At 37.9% G+C, this 19,021-nt stretch overlaps 2 protein-coding genes across 2 annotated transcripts in view; one reads left to right on the forward strand and one right to left on the reverse strand.

Annotated features, from left to right (window-relative positions):
- Window positions 1-2,755, forward strand: part of Rab5a (RAB5A, member RAS oncogene family) — a 26,552-nt gene extending 23,797 nt beyond the window's left edge. The window contains exon 6 of the mRNA XM_055614142.1: window positions 1,408-2,755. Within this exon, the coding sequence (XP_055470117.1) occupies window positions 1,408-1,523 (116 nt within the window). The 3' untranslated portion in view covers window positions 1,524-2,755. The remainder of the gene's footprint in view (window positions 1-1,407) is intronic.
- Window positions 2,756-2,831: 76 nt separating this feature from the next.
- Window positions 2,832-19,021, reverse strand: part of Pp2d1 (protein phosphatase 2C like domain containing 1) — a 64,634-nt gene continuing 48,444 nt past the window's right edge. The window contains exons 3-4 of the mRNA XM_055614786.1: window positions 12,344-13,398; window positions 2,832-3,745 (exon numbers count right to left, since the gene is read on the reverse strand). Coding sequence (XP_055470761.1) covers window positions 2,979-3,745; window positions 12,344-13,398 — 1,822 coding nt within the window. The 3' untranslated portion in view covers window positions 2,832-2,978. The remainder of the gene's footprint in view (window positions 3,746-12,343; window positions 13,399-19,021) is intronic.

The raw sequence follows: 19,021 nt of genomic DNA on the forward strand, positions 1-19,021 counted from the left end.
ATGATGATGATGATGATGATGATGATGATGATGATGATGATGATGATTAGGCTATAGAGAGAAATTTATGCTTATTCTAGAACCCAACTCAGTATTTATTGTAATACCCATCTACAGTGCTAGCTTATTCTGTGTCCCTAATACCAATGTTAATCCATTTACTGGGCATTGCTTGTAAATACATCTGACTGAACATTTATCGATATTATATGGCAACATCTCTGAAGCCATTTCTAGGGTGGCTCAGGGGAAACTGTCTTCCCAAACATTAGTATGAGTGCTCACTAGGACTGCTTTCAGCATCTGAGATTCTAAAGATAATTAGTATTGATGAGGAAAAGTAGGAAAAATAAAGGGCTTAAAAGATGCAGGATGCGGGGTATATAGCTAGTCAAGCCCCAGGTTTCCTAGTACATATAAAACAAGGTCCAGGAGTCAGGTGGGCATTAGACATAAAGCACTACTCCTTTGTATTATTTTGTATTGCCATTTTGTCCTCAGGATTAAGCCATGTATCTTGCAGGTGAATTTTTAGAACTACTGTTAGCTATATAGAACTCACGAAGCTATTCATGTATATTAAGTATCGCTATTTGTAAATCACATTGGAGAACAAAAACGATGTTACTGATCATATTATTGTTTGTTGAGTAGGTTGCACAGTAATGGACAAGTTTAGTTGGGGTGGTGGTGATTATGTTGATAGCATTTGTTCATATCCTCACTTGTTCTCAGAATGTTGCAATAATGTGAACTTATTTATGAACTTTGTACCTGGCCATGGTCTATTGACTTTGATTTTATATCTATCTGTGTTGGTTTTTCAAAATGTAGTCTTGTAATGTGCTACTCAGGCTAGTCTTAACCTCCTGGGCTCAACTGATTGTTCCAACTAATTCTCCATAGTGAATCATGGGAATTATAGTCCTACCTCACCATGTCCAGCAGATTGTAATACAAAACAGGCTGTGTAGCTTAAGTGGTAGTGGACTTGCATAGTGTGCACATGACCCAACACAAAGTACTAATAAGTATTAAATAAACTTATTTCCAAGGGAGTTTATGTAAAAATTGTATAGTTCTAGTTAAACTTAAGTTTAGATGCTAGTCTACAGTTGGCCTCTGCCTACCCCTTTGAGAACACTAAGAAATTAAACTCTTTTAGTACAGCAACCAGTGGGGTATGGGGGTTTCTTGTTTTTTTTGGGGGGGAGTTGCTTTTTGGCACGTAGTAGATAATAAATATTTGAAAAGGACAAATATGTAATCAGTCACATAAAACCTTGGAGATAACCCAGCTGGGAAAGAGTGTTATAAATAAGCATATTTAAGTGATTTTTAATATGAATTTTATATATATATATATATAATTTTTTATTTTATTTTATTTTATTTTTTTTTACTCAGCTAAAAAGCTGCCGAAGAATGAACCACAAAATCTGGGCTCAAACTCAGCCAGAGGACGAGGGGTAGACCTTACTGAGCCTGCACAGCCAGCCAGAAGCCAGTGTTGTAGTAACTGAACTCCAGCGTGAACTTCCTAAACCTGGAAAACCATCGAGTTGGGAGCATTTAGCCGGCTCAGTGTGACTTCCAAAAAGAGACTTATGGTAGAATCAAGTTTCTAATACTGAATTATTTTGAGTGTTTTGAACTTAATTTTTAATAACCTGCATGTGTTCTTCCGACTAATGTTTCGGCAGTAGAAAGGGAAATGAGAACTGTGCGTATACTTGTTCCATGGGAAAGTTCAGGGGAACGGTTTGTCTCCACTGGGTGTAGACCCACCCAGTCTCCAAATGGGATAATAGTCAGGTGTAAAAGATTCAAAACTACTAATGTATGCTTCAGAAAAAGATATTTATGCTTAGCAACAGAAGCCAAGCAAATGGTAATTTCTTCTAATGTCTAAAAAGTCTACATTCCATATATTAATAAAGTAATCCCAAGAAAACAATCCTACATCGCCAGAAAGAACAAATATTGGTGACATCTTAATTTTATTCAGTCCTATTATTTAAAATTTGATTAATAAAAAAGTCATGTGTAACCCCGTCCTGTTTTAGGAATATAAAAACTGATAAGTGCATTTTAATGGATAGTGGTCCCTTCATGTGAGCTTTTCAAAAAAGTGGAAACAAACCAGGTATCTGAGTTATATTTAATCACTGTTGGCTATTACATAGATGCCTGTCTGGAACAGGGAGGGGGCTCTGATTCCCTTTGGACATGACTAGTCAGTGCACTAACAATTATGTACATTCAAACTTGATTATTTTAAATATGATCTTCAGCTGTACTGTAAATAGAGCACTGCATTATAGTCTCCATATGTTTATTATTTCCTGTAATATTTAAGAATTGCCTAAACATATACAAAATGTACAGTTACTAAAACAGCTAATCTTTCTTCCCCTATGAAAGGAAGGGGCTTTGCTGTTCTTACATGGCTAGAACCATAATAAGCAATGTACTTGCAGTTTGTAACATAAGTATTACAATGTTATTAGTAATAATCTTGAAGCATTGGTTTTCAAAGTCCATTTTATTTTGATCAGTATATTACACTAATTATTTTAGGTATTTCATTATATGAATCTACCATGTGTCAGATGATTTAATCTATTTAAAGTGTTGATCTGCTAGCAGAACTTGTACATTTTACAGTAACTCAAAATTAGTAAGGAAAACAGTTCACCAGTGTTTAGTTTTATATTGAGGTGCTCAGGTTGGAATAAAGTGGTATAAAAAGCAACATTGAGTTTTCTTTCTCTTTGACATACTGTAGTGAGCATAATACACATGAAGCTTTTGTATTTCCTTTCTGTTCTTAAGAATGGTTTCTCACAGTAGTGATCTTTCCTGGAGTCTGGCACACTAAAGTCTTTGTGGTACTGTTTGTTGCTCTGGGTCATGGTAAAGTTGTTTGTTTGTTTTTGGTTTTTTGGTTTTTTTTTGTTTGTTTGTTTGTTTGTTTTTTAATAATTGGAAAGTTTTTCTGTCAGTAAGTGATATTCACTGCCATTGAGAAACATTACCATAACAGTGATGCTGTCTTTGGAACCACCTTCTAAAGCAGCACTTACAAGCTCACAGCCAATGTACTCAGCCGCATCTGCATAGAAATTCTTATCACGTAATTCTTTCTCAGTTACCTGCTTATTGTCAATAATGGGTGAGTTGTTACTTTCTTTTTTGCTGCAAGCATCAAAATTAGTCACTCCTGGAGGAGATGTATTTTCATGTCTATCCTGAGGAATGCAAAGTTTATAATATGTTGAATCAGATGCCCTTTGCACTAGGTTTGTAGTTGACATAAGTTCTCCATATTCAGGTTTGTACTGGTACAGTACATGGATGTTACTATCTGACCTCTTTGTAGAGCCATAAGCATATGTTTGTTCGTATGTGTGAAACAAGGTTATTACCAGTGCAGTGACTTCCTTCTTGTCCAGAACTTCCCAAAGTCCATTAGTGGCTAAAATAAGAAACTGACATAAATCATCTATAGGTACAGAAATTGTTTGGGGTGCTGGAATAAGGAACTTTTTCAGTGTGAGGTTTCCGTGGAATCCAAGACCCCTGGTGGTACTTATGTGCCCTTCCAGGAAGCTGTAGGGCTCATTTGAACTAATCACTGCTCCTCTGTGAAGCACTCTCCTTCTTTCTTTGATGTTCTGTAAAGTGTGTTCTTTAGTCAGGCAAAACCCTTTTCCATTTCTGCATAAGACTGCTTGCACGTTACCTAAACAGGTATCATTTTGTTTTTAAGAGAGAGAGAGAGAGGAGAGAGAAATATCTAATCAGTTTGTATTAAAATATGCTACTTATTAATTCTGTTTCAGTGGTAAACACAAAGTATGCCATGTAAATAAATATTTTCAGAATACGTAAGCTGAACACTATATAAATATGATTTCAAACTGGGAAACCATCTAATTCAAATCTCAGTGATAACCAAATACTTAACTACAGGTCATGAAAAATAACTTCTAAATCAACTTTTTATGAAACTTTCAAACTATGGTTTTTACTATTTTTTTAACATCTCTTGAGCATAATTTTAAAGTATTCAAATAAAGTTTTTAATGTTTAAATTATGTGTGTGTGTGTATGTGCACATGAGGAGCATAGGTGCCTGTAGAGGCCAAAAGAGAGTATTGGATCCCCTAGAGCTGAAGTATAGTTGGTTGTGAGTTACCCAATATGGGTGTTGGGAAGTGAACTCTAATTCTCTTGGGGGAGCAGCAAGTGTTCTTAAACACTGAAACATCTCTCCAGCACCAGGTTAAAAAAAAAAAATTTTTTTTAATTTAAAAAGACCAAACAATAAAGAACTTTGGGGCTTAGAGAGGTAACCCAGCAGTATAAAATACTCCTCTTGCAGAGGACCTCAGTTCAGGTGCTAGCACCCATAAAAGTTGACACACACAACTGCTTGTAACTCCAGGTCTAAGGAGATCTTATGCCCTTGGCCCCTATATTTGTGTGCACAGACCCACACACATACACATAAAAATAATAAACCCTTAAAGGACCAAAAGCTCTTGAAAAGGCACCTGCTGTCAAACCTAATGATCTGAGTTTGATCCTTGAATCACACATGGTGAAAAGAACCGGCTCCTGTAAGTTGTCTTCTGACCTTCATACACAGGTGTACACACAAAGTAAATAAACATACATAAATGTAACTGTTGAAAAGTTTTTAGGATACAGATGATAAAATTAAAATGCCACTGTTTAAGTGTCCATCCTAGGTTTCTGTAATGTGTGGTTAAACTGTAAATTCTATAATTCCTATAGGGAAATAGGCAGCCACATTAAATTCTACAGTTGAAGTCTTAAGTGATGGCAGTATAGCATGGTCATAATTGAGGTGATGTCCTGAAGTCTAAAAATGCGATGAACAGATTAAAAGAAGCTGTTATGGGGGTTGGGTTTTTTTTTCTCTGAGATTTTATAATCATTGTATGTTTAAGAACAGGCAATAGTTAATAGTACAGAATTACTTGTCATTCACAACTTATCTGAGGTAGCATTGGTATCTGAAATTGGTATCTTCTATCTCAGAAAATTAAAATTTCTACTTTAATATGCCAGTTCTAAAAATAAAATATTGTGGGACCAGTGAGATGAGTGGAGGCACTTGATGACCTGAGTTTGGTTCCTGGAACCCATAAGGTTGAAAGAGAGGATCTGTTCCCCAAAACTGTCTTTGACCTCAACATGCATGCCATGGTGTTGTGGATATTTTTGTTTTGATCCCAGGTGTAGGATATGGGACTGGTTTAGATTGTTCACAGCAGCAAAGTATTTGTCTCATGCAAGCTCTGAGAGGGGTGCTTTGCCAGCTGCAGATAGTTTAAATCTGAGGACTAGAGAGGGAGTAAATGCCAGGGCCCAGGGAGAGAAGGGGCCCTCCAAGAAAGAAGGCTGCTGGTGCTTTCCCCCTGCTGCTCCTGCTTGCTGTTGATGAAGTTTGGAGAGAAGTCAGATATCCTGAAACGAACATTGGACTTGCCCTGAGGAATCCGAAGAATCTAACCAGCAGGAGTAGCCTAAGATAACTACAACCCCTCTTCCCACTAACCTTCTTTCTCTCCTATCTGGTGGTGGGGTGTTGAAATGGGTTGGGGTGGAGAAAGAAGGAAGAGATATAAGAAAATTAAAATAGTTTAAAAAGTACACCAACACCATGGTGTATGTGCACACATACCACACACTTTTAAAAACTGACATGAACTCTGGCTGGCTCTTTGATAACCTCCGCCTGAGTGGGGAGCAGCCTTACCAGGCCACAGAGGAACACAATGCAGCCAGTCCTGATGAGACCTGATGGGCTAGGGTCAGATGGACATCCCCCCTATCAGTGGACTAGGGGAGGGTCATGGGAGAAGAGGGAGGGAGGAAGGTTGGGATTGGGAGGGATTGTGGAAGGGGGCATACAAAGTAAATAAATTTTAATAAATTATAAAATAAATTTTTAAAACTTTCCAACATCAACCTCTCTGAATAATTGAAGCTATTGTGGAATATTATGTGCTCCATTTAAGTGCAAGAAGTACAAGAACTAAAAGAATGGTTCCATGCCCTGCTCCCCTAAAAAAAGCCAGTCACTGTCATGTGACTAATTTAGGTAAGATGAGTTGAAAATGTCCAGGAAATGTGAGGATGATAATTGACCTGTAAGAGGAGTCACTTTGGTGTTTACAGAGACTGAAGTGATATCTGACTAGGACAGTCCTTGCCTTTCCAAATGACACAGTGCAAAGCCATTGTAAAATTAGCATTTATATTCCAGGGAAAGAAAATCTAAATATCTTAAGCCAAAAGACGTTAATTTCTGCATCTCTTATGAGATCAGGTCTCAGTGTACAAAGGACATATCTTAAAAATAAAGTAAAAATATATATATATATATATATATATATATATATGTGTGTGTGTGTGTGTATATATATATACACACACAAATATTCTATATATATATGGTGTATGTGTGTATATATATATACACATACAGTGTGTGTATATATATACACACAAATGTTCTGCCATATATATATATGTATGTGTGTGTATATATATGTATATATATATGTATATATATGTATATATATATATATACGTGTATATATATATATATATATGGCGCACACACACACACAAATATTCTGCCAGATGGTGGCACCTTTAGACACAGCACTCAAGAGGCAGAGGCAGGTGGATCTCTTGAGTTCCAGGACAGCCAAGCCTATACACAAAGAAATCATGTCTTGAGAAAAACAAAAAGAATATTCAGGTCTTAAACATAGATCTACACTTGAAATCAGAATTTTGTTGCTAATGAGTTTAATTTTGTTCCTTCAATTTTAAACCTATTTTTGCTTTTTGTTTATTTTTCTTTTGAAATAAGAGTGGTGCACGCCTGTAACCCCAGCACACTGGAAGAAAGAGGCAAGCAGATTGCTGTGAGTTCGAGGCTAGCCTGGTCTACAAAGAGTCCAGAAGGACAGCTAAGGCTACACAGAGAAACCTTGTCTTTAAAAAAAAAAAAAAAATTTAGGCTTAGAAGGCTAAAGTCCATCCAACTGGTATGATTGGACAGAAAGTCTAACTTAGTGTCAGATACACAATAGTATTGTCTCGTTAACAGAATGGATGCTATTTGAACTGGTTGGTTGCAAATTGTGACCCTGAGCTATACAAATGATAATTCTACAAACTGCATACTTTGTATTTTGGTTATTGTTTTGTTATGCCAACTTGCAAATCTACTTTGATTCTGTAGCAAGTAAGTCAGTAAATCTTGGATGAATGTGGGGATTGGTTTGGTTTGGTTTTGAGACAAGCTTCATGTAGTCTAAGCTGCCTTTGAACTACCTTTGCAACTGAGAATGTCTTTAAACTCCCAGTTCTGCTAGCATGCGCCATCATGCTCTGTTTGTGTTGGTCTTACGCATGCTAGCTAGGCCCTCTGCAAACTGAGCTGTGTCCCTGTCATAAAGTCAGTAACTAGATTTTGTCAGGTTCTGACACCAGCAAAGGAACACAGTGGCATTTAACATGCCAACTATTAGAACAATTCAACACCTCTTAAAATAGAAAAAAAAGAAAGTTATGTGTAAATAGTGCTACCATAGCATTAAAAGTATGTGGAGGACATAGTTCAACTTCCTAATGTTGATTTCCAGGTGGCAGCCCCAAGCCTACTCAGTATAAGAAGGAACATTGTTTCCCTGCTGTTGCAGAAAAGCTTGAGTTGACATACCAGCTTCCAGGGGAAGGTGGTAAGCAAGCATTTTGACTTTATTTACTTCTGTAAGTTTAACTTTAAAACCTGGTGTGCCCCTGCCCCAACACTTACATAATCTAGATTAAGATACTGGAATGGCAGTTACATGAAAATATTCAGTTTGGGAGGATAAGGCAGGTGGATTGCAAGAGAGACCACCCTGAGCTGTATGTAATATGAGACCACTGTGTCCAAAAATACAGTAGTCAGCCTGGGTCCGGGACTAACCCATCTCACCAAACAGGATCGTGGATCGTGTACTGTTAAATCTCCCTGTGTTGATGAGTTGATGCAGAAAGTACAAAGTTCTTCAGTCAGAAGAGAGATGGATCAGTAGTTAAGGGCAGTTGACATTCTACCAGAGGACTCCAGTTCAGTTTCTAATACCCTGTCAGATGGGTTACAACTGCCTGTGACTCCAGCTCTAGGGTTTCTAATGCACTCTATTCAGATTTCCCAGGTACCTGCACATATGTTGTCTAACATTTACAAAATGCATAAAAATGTTTAAAAAGAAAAAAAAAAACTATAGGGACTAAGTCTCAGAAAATGAAAAAAAAATTAAGAGCGAGGAAACGAAAAGTGAAGGGAAGTGAAAAGAAAAAAAAAAGGAAGGAAATGACACTAGTAGCTAATACCTGTAATATCAATGCTTAGAATGAGGCAGAAGGATTATTACAAGTTGGAAGAAAGCCTGGGATAGAATGAGATCCTTGCTCCAAAAGAAGGCAAAGATGGGTTGCCAATATGAAGTTTATGACATCCAAAATGTTGAGAAAATAAAATCTTGTTCATTCCGCTAAATTTGTGGGAATTTATTCTGGCAGTTTGCAAATAAGCATTAAGACACTTGGCCAGGCTAGAATGATAGCTCCATGGTAGAGTGATTACCTTGTTTGCGTGAGGCCATAAGTTCAACTGCCACCAAAAAAACAAAACAAAAACCACTTTTAAAGCAAGGCAGTGATCAGTGATACGCACATAGGGAGCACTAGCACTAAAGGAGGCAGAGGCAGGCAGATCTCTGGGACAGTGAGGCCTACATGGAGTACCTCTTTCTTAAAGGAAAAAAGATACTAGGCTGAGTGGCACCAAATGCCAAAATGTCACCAGAATTGAGACCAGCAAGAAAGATCATTCAGAGAGCAACAAGTGCTCTAAACCACCAAGGCATCTCTAATTCGGTTGATTTTTGTGAGACAGGGTCCAACACTGTTCAGTTTCTGTCCTTTTCTCCCTTCTCACTTTTCCTCTTTTCTTTCCTTCCTATCCCTTTCCGTTTTTCTGTAACTGCATATCAAATGTTCAAATAGTTAAGATTATAGATAACTTTTTAAAAACATATGGAGATGAAAACCACAATGTCTGAAATAAAGAAAAACACAGTAATTAATGCAGACTGGATTCCAAAAGATACGGTGGGTGAATTTGAAAACTGTAAAGGAGCCCAGAACTATCAAAGCAGAGCTAGGTGGAACTATAAGTTCTAGGCTACCTATGTACCCTGTCCAAAAGTGGGGGGGGGGGGGGACTCACACTTGGGAGACTGAGGCAGAGGGGTTGCCACAATGTCAAGATCAGGCTGGGCTACAAAGTGGTGAGACCCTGTCTCACAAAAACAAGGGTTGGAGAGATGCCTCAGTGGTATGCTTCCATGGCATCTAACACTCTATTCTGAAGGCATCAAGATGTAGTCAAAACATTCATACACAGAGATATATCTTGAAAGGTTTTGTTAATTTGTTTATGATTGAAAAAAGATGAAGGGAGGAAAAGCAAGACCAGTAAGATGACTCAGAGTGAAGGTGCTTGTTTTTAAGTGTGATGACCTGAGTTCAATTCCCAGAACCTACAAAACAGGAAGAGAACTAACTCCCAAAAGTTCACCTGGATGTGAGTTCAGGTCCTCTGCAATTAAAATATATATATATATATATATTTGAAAGAAAGAAAAAATATATATATATTTGAAAGAAAGAAAAATAGGAAAGTGAAACAGAGCATAGAGAAATGAAAAGAGCATTAGTAAGATATGGGTGGGTTCCAAGGAAGTAACTCAAATGATGTAGAGAAGAGCCTTGAAGAGGAAAAAAGATGCATCACAATCAAATAGCTTAACACTAGAGAAAGAGAAAATCTTTAAAGCAACGACAAGGGGGAAATACATTCTGAACAGAAGATCAAGAATAGACAGTGATGCCAGTCAGGCCAAACAGGGAAGCAGGTTCCAACAACTGAGAGAAGAAACTCCCAGTCTGGAATTCCACACCAAGTGAATATTTCCTTCAAAACCAAGAAGCAAGTAATATCTTTAAAATTCACCACTAGCATATGGTTAATGGTGTATGCCTTTTCCCCTAACATTCAGGAGGCTAAAGGAAGTGGGTCTCAGTGAGCTTGAGGCCAGCCTGGATTACATAGTTAAAGGACATTAGGGATCCACAATAACAAACAAAAAAAAACCCAACGAAACAACAAAAATTAATCATCAGTAAAATTCACATCATAGAAACCAAGGAAAGTTTCCAGGCAGGGAATACAGCAAATAAACAGGTCTGCACAAAGTAGTTAAGAATGAAGGAGTATGAGTTCCTAAAAGATGTAACACTTTACCACTCCTAGGCATATATCCAAAAGAGGCTCAAGTACACAATAAGGACATTTGCTCAACCATGTTTGTAGCAGCTTTATTTGTAATAGCCAGAAGCTGGAAACAACCCAGATGCCCCTCAACTGAAGAATGGATACAGAAATTCTGGTATATATACACAATGGGACATTTAAAACAAGAAAATCATGAAATTTGCAGGTAAATGGTGGGAACTGGAAAGGATCATCCTGAGTGAGCTGTCCCAGAAGCAGAAAGACACACATGGTATATACTCACTCATATAGACATATAATATAGGGTAAACCTACTACAATCTATACACCTAAAGAAACTAATCAAAAGGGATAACTGACTAAAATGCTCAATCCCCATCCCGAAAGGCAAAGAGGAAGGTCATCAGAAGAAGAAGAAAACAGGAAACAAGTTAGGAACCTACCACAGAAGGCCTCTGAAAGACTCAGCCCTGCAGACTATCAAAGCAGATGCTGAGACTTATGGCCAACTGTTGGGCAGAGTGCATAGAATCTTATCAAAGAAGTGGGAAATAGTAAGATCTGGAGAGGACAGGACCTCCACAGGAGAGCAACAGAACCAAAAAATCTGAGCACAGGGGTCTTCCCTGAGATTGATACTCCAACCAAGTAGCGTGTATGGAGATAACCTAGAACCCCTGCACAGATGTAGCCCATGGCAGTTCAGTGTCCAAGTGGGTTCCATAGTAATGGGGACAGGGACTGTCTCTGACATGAACTGATTGGCCTGCTCTTTGATCACCTCCCCCTGAGGGGAGAGCAGCCTTACCAGGCCACAGAGGAAGACAATGTAGTTACTCCTGATGAGACCTGATAGACGGGGATCAGAAAGAAGGAGAGGGGGACCTCCCCTATCAGTGGACTTGGGGAGGGACATGCGTGGAGAAGGGGGAGGGAAGGTGGGATTGGGAGGGAGGAGGGAGCGGTTTATGGGGGAGGATACAAAGTGAATAAAGTGTAATTAATAAAAATTAAAAATAAAAGAAGAAAAAGATGTAACGCTTTTTCTTTTATTTTTTTATGGCTTGTTGGGGGGAGGCTTCAAGACAGGGTTTCTCTGTGTATCCCTGGACTCACTTTGTAGACCAGGCTGACCTTGAACTTACAGAGATCCAACCTGCCTCTGCCCCCTGAGTGCTGGGGTTATAGGCGTGTGCCACCACACCTGGCTGTAACACCTTTTCTTACTGAAATATATAAAAGATAATTAATTGACTGTTAAAAAAAATACAGGTGGTAGAGGCAGGTGGATTTCTGTGAGTTTGAGGCCAGCTTGAGGAGTTCTAGGAAAGCCAGGGCTACACAGAGAAATACTGTGCAGAATATAAAAATATATGTCTATCATATAAACATTTACACACAAATGTATAATCTAAATAAAGACTGAACCAGGTGTAGCCATACACACCTGTAATACCAGTACTCTGAAGTCAGTGGATGGGGGGGGGGGGGGGGGGAGGATTCCAAGCTCACTTACTGGCTGGTTTTATGTGTGTATACATATATACATGTTCAGATACTCATATATAATGTGGGCTTTGGTAATCCAGCTGTCTGAGTTATTTCTGCTCCTGTAGGTAACCCCTCCTCTATCTCTGTAAGGAGCTCCAGTTTAACAGATCTGTTTACCAAGTTGGACTTTGGTGGTATCCATACTTTGGTCTATCATGGGCTCCTTATCTGTGCTGGGTAGAAGTCTCTGATATGTCTCCCCAGGAAAAATTTTGTCACACAACTCTTACCAGTGCCTATTAAAATAATTACAATTGTTTTTGGGACTGAAATCTATATTTAAATTAGAGGTGTTTGTTTGTTTGTTTCTTAATTGTTCAATGCAATTTCTAGACATTAACGAATCACCAAATTACAATATTTAGGTGCCATGGATGTAAATGGTATACATACCAGCATTTGCAATGTGTAGTGTTCCAGACATGATCTGTGGAGTCTTCTGGATAGGAAAACTGGTAGCACCCTGCCGATTTTTTTTCCCCCAATCCTTACTGGTGGCTGGGTTATTAATCCCACATTCTAACATACAAGTGAGTGCTGAGCAGCCACTCCATCGAACCCGGGACACCTCGTTTCTTCCAAGCCGTAGAAGCCTATCCATTCTCCAGAATGCCTTTGCAAAGGCTTTGTGTATTTCCTCATACTGCTGTCTACTGGTTCTGAATTTTTTGTGTTTGGAAGAGAAGAACTCTTCTATGGCTCTGTATTCTTCCCTGAACACAGTATGAAAAGAATTGATCAGTTTCTGCTGCTCAGCTGTCATTTGGTAGGAAGGATCTTGTTTAGACAGTTGATAGAGAAATAAGACCTGCAACTCCTTTGATGCCAGTTCTGCTGCTGCATCACCATAATGGCCATCAAACAAACCAAAAAAGCACACATTGGCTTTTGCACCAAAATCATTTGTGAAGGTAAATTTACCATTTGGGCCAGCTTTCCAGGTTGAATTACTATTGCTACAGATGGCTACACCTTTAATGAGCAGATGGCAGATGTCTGGAGAATATGTAAAAGTCTGGCCAGCCTTTTCACAAAGTTTGAAGTGTGATGGGATTTGTTTCTGCCGAAGAAGCTCAAATGCATAATTCAAACACTGAAGAATTTTTTCACTGAACCTAAAAGATTTCAATAGTTTAGAAATCACAAACGCTCTCTGACTACTAATCACTGACGGAGTCGGTTTCTTCCCTCCCATCCAATAGAAACCAAGTGTACTCAGAGCATTGTGATGTTTCTTATGGAAAAAGATGTCAGCTGTGCTGATTTCTTGGCGGCAGACAGAGCAGGGGTATGTGACCATTTCACCATAATTTGTCCCCTCAATATATGTGTCATGGCCATGTTCACGGTCACTCGAGGTCTTTGATCTCCTATACTTTGCCTTTTTCTCCTGCCTTCTTTGTACTTTCTTCAGAAATGCAAATGAAGAAAATGTTCTCCAAAACACTCTGAAAGAAAGATGGAATATGTTTACTGATCAGGTACTTTGAGAGGTGGCGCAGTGGTTAAGAGCAGCTATTGTTCTTACATAGGACCCACACGGAGCCATAACCATCAATAACTCATTCCAGGAGATCTGATGGCTTTTTCTGAGTTCTGTAGATACCACCGCATGAACATGCAGACAAAATACTTACACATGTTAAAATGTTTTAAATGTAAGGTGTCTACTAAAAAAAAAAAAAAAAAAAAAGTAACACTCTCTTCACATAGTCCTATTCATAATTTCATAGAGACCTACAGTTGAATTTTTTAAAGCCCTAACCCCTAAAAAGAAGTCCTCAATAAATTATTGATTGCTCTATGTATGCCTTGAAGAAATTAAGTATCCAGTTCACAAATTCAGAGAAATAATATTTTACTCCAGCTATGAAGATTTTATTTTATAAATTTAAAATACATTTGCATACATACATACCTGCGCATATATATGTGTGTGTGTGTGTGTGTGTGTGTGTGTGTGTGTGTGTGTGTGTATGTGTGTGTATGTGCATGCACTTGGAGGCCAAAGGAAAACATTGGGTGCTCTCCTCTACCACTCTTCTACTATTCCTGTGAGGCAGTCTCTCCCTGAACTTAAAGACAACAGCTGGTGCTTCCTGGCTACCAGCCTCACCAAAAAGAAAAAAGTGAGTTCCAGATCCAAGTGAGGACCTGACTCAAAGGAATACATTTAAAATGATAGACAAGGGCACAGTACACAATCACACAATTGTAACATAAAATCTTTTTGTGATCTTTTTTTCAAAATTTCAGTATAATTAGTATCCCGAGACAAGAGGATAGCTGTGAGGTTGAAGTTGGCTTTGGCTACATAGTGAATCCTGATGTAGCCTGCCTGCAGGCGTCCCTCTAATTACTTAGGGACTTCACTTCCACCTTTTGGTGAAGACCCAGGGTCACCCTAACTCTTTTTCACTGAACAAATTTCTTTGCATCATCTGCCATGCCACGGAAACACTTTGTACTAGAGGCCCTGAGTGGCCATACTGTGCTGACTCAGGTAGGTTATTTTCACTATTCTTCCTGTCTTACCTGACTCCAGGAGCTCCTTCTCCCACCCCACTTCCTGGAATTGGACATTCCTGGGTATTGGACTTCTCAGTGCACACCCAGAGTTTCCTTTCTCTTTTCCACTACCTGCATGTGCCTTTCCTCCTAGCCCATCTCCATTCCTCTGTATCACACAGCAAACCAATGAAAGATTCTCTACCAGGGATCCCCTAGCTATTACGCTTGCCAGAGTTGGCAAAAGCAACCAAAGAACAGAACACTCACCGAACCATATATAAAAACCAAGAAACACATCTAACATCACAACTCCAGATGCCTATATTCCAGTGTAAAACCACAAATGTAAACATTCAAGACAAAATGCCCCTTCCAGAAGCCAGTAACCCTTTGGAATAAGTCATAAGAAAAGCAATTTAGCTGATGACAAGGATTTCAAAAAAGCATTGTGAATATGTTCAAGGACCATAAAGAGGATACGAACAGATGCTTTAATGAAAGCTGTGAAAATACAAACATTTGAATAAAATAATAACATTTTGAGACACAAAAGTAGAATTTAACAAATAATCACTAAAGAAAATCCAAGCAAAGTAAAACTGGAAACAAAAAATGTACTATGTCAAAGAAAAAACTCAAAGGAACGCCTCACTAAAAGATTAAAAGACATAGAAGAGGGAAATTCAGACCTTGAAGACATAAAGAAATGAGTAATTCAGTCAAAGAAAATGTTAAATTAAAAAATTAGAGGCACACACACTAACAAAAATAAAAAAAAATCTGGAACACTGAAAATGATCAGACCTATGATAATAAGTATAAACGAAAGAGAAGAAACCCAGATCAAAGGCACAAGGAAAAAAAGGGGAGGGGGTAGTCTTCACTTTTGTTTTTTGAGGGAGGAGTATTTACTTTTCAAGACAGGGTTTCTCTTTGTAGCCCTGGGTATCCTAAAACTCAAATCTGTAGACCAAGCTGGCCTTGAATTCAAGGATCTGCCAGGGATTAAAAGGCTGTGCCACCACTGCCTGCAGAATAATATAATATGCATATATATGATATATATTATTATAGATTATCAATAACATATTTTATATTATACAATATATATTATATGTGGTGTATATATATATTCACTAGTGAATAAGAAATGGGTCAATACATAAATCAAGAAAGTAAAGCTTTTTATAATTGAATGAAAATGGAAGCAACATATACAAACCTATGGGACACTGATAGAAAAGTAGCTTTTATTTGCCTGATGTAATTGTTGTCTAGGAGGCTTACTGCCTCTGCTAAACTAGGCTGGGTACTGAAATCTAGCCTCTAGAATCTAATCTAGGCCTAGAATATTTTCAGCCTCTGTAATTTACAGCTAAATAAACTCACCCATTCTAGTTCTTCCTAAATTCTGGCTGGCTGGTTCAACTCAGCTGTTCTATCTCAAACTCCTCTCCAATCTGGCTTCTTTTTCAGTTTCTTGCTGAATTACTCTGCTTGGCCACAAACTAAGTCTAGCAGTCTATTCTAATCTTCTGGCTCCTTCTCATTATCTGGCTTATTCTGTCTTCACCTGCGTCTAGCTTATTCTCTCCTCAACCTGTCTCTGTTAAACTCTCCTGGTAAAACTGCCTCTGCATTCCACAAACTGAAATGCCACAAACTCAACTCTATTGCAATGCCTCTCAACTCACTGATTCAGCCAAACTGACTAAACAGCAGTGACTTAGAACTCAGAGATCTTCATGCCTCGATCTCCTGAATGCTGAGATTAAAGGCATGTACCACCACACCTGGACCTAAGATTTTTTTTTTAACTTGAAATTTGCTCTCTACCAAGCTGCCCTTGAACTCACAAATCTGCTTGCCACTGTCTCCTAGGATTAAAGGCATGTCTGTATTCCAGCTAGATCACACAGACCTAGAAGGTCTTTGGATAATATCTCTTACCAGAGCAGCCATGTTCTGAATTAAAATTCCTCTACACACTGAAGACAGTTTTAAGAGGGAAGTTCATAGCACGAAGTGCCTACATAAAATAAAAATTAAAAAGACAACAATAACTGAAAATGGAGCTGGATGTAGTGGTACATGCCTTTAGTCCAATCATGTGGCAGACAGAGGCAGGCAGATTTACATGAGTTCAAGGCCAGCCTGGTCTACAAATTGAGTTCCAGGACAGCCAGGGCTATACAGAGAGACCTTTAAGGAAGAGTTAATGCCAATCAAGTTATGCCACAAAATCAAAACTGAGCAAACATTTTTTTTTTATTTCTACAAATCCATTATTACTTTAAAACTAAAAACCATACAAAGACCCAACAACAACAACAACAAAAAAAAAAACTGTATACCAACATTCTCTATGAATGTAGAAACAAAAAAATTTCCAGTAAAATACTTGCAAACTGAATCCAAGAAAACATTGAAAAGATAATCCACCATGATCAAATTGGCTTCATCCTAGAGATACAGAAATGGCTCAACATGCATAAATTAATAAATATATCAACATAAATAAGTATCCACAGTCTCCACTACTCAGTATGGTTTTTGAAGTCTTACCTAGAGCAATAAAACAACTGAAGGAGATAAAGAAGATACATATTGGAAGGGAAGAAGTCAAATTAGATATGATTTTATACATAAAAGACCTTAGAATCAACCAGAAAATGTCACAGCTGATAAATGCATTCAGCAAAGTAGTAGAATACAAAATTACCATACATAAACAAATACAAAATTATCAAAATTCCTATACATAAACAACAGACTAAGAAAGAAATTAAGGAGACAATACCTTTTAGAAAAGTCTTGGGATACTTCTAACTAAACATGTGAAAGCTTTATATAATAAAAACTAAGACACTGAAGAAATTGAAAAACCACTAAAGGATGGAAAGATCTCCCATATTCATGGAGTGGTAGGATTAATATTGTAAAACTGGTCCTGCTGCCAAAAGCAACATGCATAATCAAAGCAAATTTCATGGAAACTGAAATAAACAAGTTTGAACTTTACATAGAAATAGAAACAAGCAACAAAAACAGGATAATTAAAACAATCCTGAATAATAAAATAACTGCTGGAAGTATCATGGTCCCATATTTTAAATTATATTACAGGCCTATAATAATAAAGACATTGTATTACCATAAAAACATATGTTGGTCAATAGAATAGAACTGAAGACTCAGGGATGATTCTATACACCTATGGAAATGAGTTTTGACAAAGAACCCAAAAATACACAATGGAGAAAAGACAGTATCTTCAACAAATGTTGCTGGTCAAAATAGATGGCTATTATTATTATTATTTATTTATTACTGCACAAAGCTCAATTCCATATGGATCAAGAAACTCAACAAAAGACCAGATACTTTGAATCTGTTAGAACAGAAAGTGAGGAAATAGTCTTAAACTCATTGGCACAGGAAAGGAATTTCTCAACAGGTCACTGACAGACGGTTATTCTGCTAAAAGACATAGAAATAAAATTACTCCTAATGGCACATTGCTATACCAATAGATCAGTGTCTCAGTCAGCCTACATCAGTGAAATGTCTTTCAGTGGATAGGAATTAACACAAAGACTTACAACTGGACAATGTGCAAAGAGAGACTTTGGAGCACTAAGTCTAAAATGGGATGCTACAGTTAAACTCATTCTTTCAAAAAGAGGAAGCAGAGAGATTATAGGAGTCAAAGGTGATGAATGCAGAAAACAGGTACAACAGCACTGATATACATATGAACTTACAGAAACTGTAGCAGTATTCACAAGACCTGCAGCGATTCAGAGCAAATGGGGTCCAAGCACTGAGAGGAGAATCTCATGGGGTCCCACCCCTAACCAAGAAACTATTTTCAATGTTCAGCTGGCAAAAAGTCAGTTTTCTTCAATGGAGTCTACACATTTGATGGAGCATACATACACCCCTCAAATACACAAATAAAGGTATGTTCTTTTTTTTTTTAACACAACTTTTTTTTAAAAGATTTATTCATTTTATTATGTGTATAGTGTTATGACTGCATGTATACCTGCATGCTAGAAGAGGGCACCAGATCTCACTGTAGATAGCTGTGAGCCACCGTGTAGTTGCTAGGAATTGAACTCAGGACCTCTGGAAGAGCGGCCACTGCTCTTAACCTCTGAGTCATCTCTCTAGCCCAGGTATGTTCTTTTTAAAAAAATGGTAAATGGGAGTAGCTGGGCATAGACACTTTTTGTAAGTTCAGGGACACCCTGGTATGCAACCTACAAAATTCTAGCTTGTACAGAAGTACATATAAGACTTTTTTTAAAAGTTGGGCATAGCTTGGTGGTAGAGTTGCATTCCTGGCATTCACAGGCCCTATGTTCAATCCCCAAACAAAGATAAAAAGAAGCTGAAATTGTGAAAGAGATCATTTTTTTATGATGATGATGATGATAATGAAAATGAAGAAAATGAAAGAGGAAGGGAAAGAAACTTTATAAAATGCATGAATGGTGATACATACCTGTAAGCATAGTACAGAGTATGCAGAGGATCACAAGTTTGATGCTCACC

This window comes from Psammomys obesus, unplaced genomic scaffold (genome assembly GCF_907164565.1).
Source record: "Psammomys obesus unplaced genomic scaffold, mPsaObe1.curated_primary_1811, whole genome shotgun sequence".
NCBI lineage: Eukaryota > Metazoa > Chordata > Mammalia > Rodentia > Muridae > Psammomys > Psammomys obesus.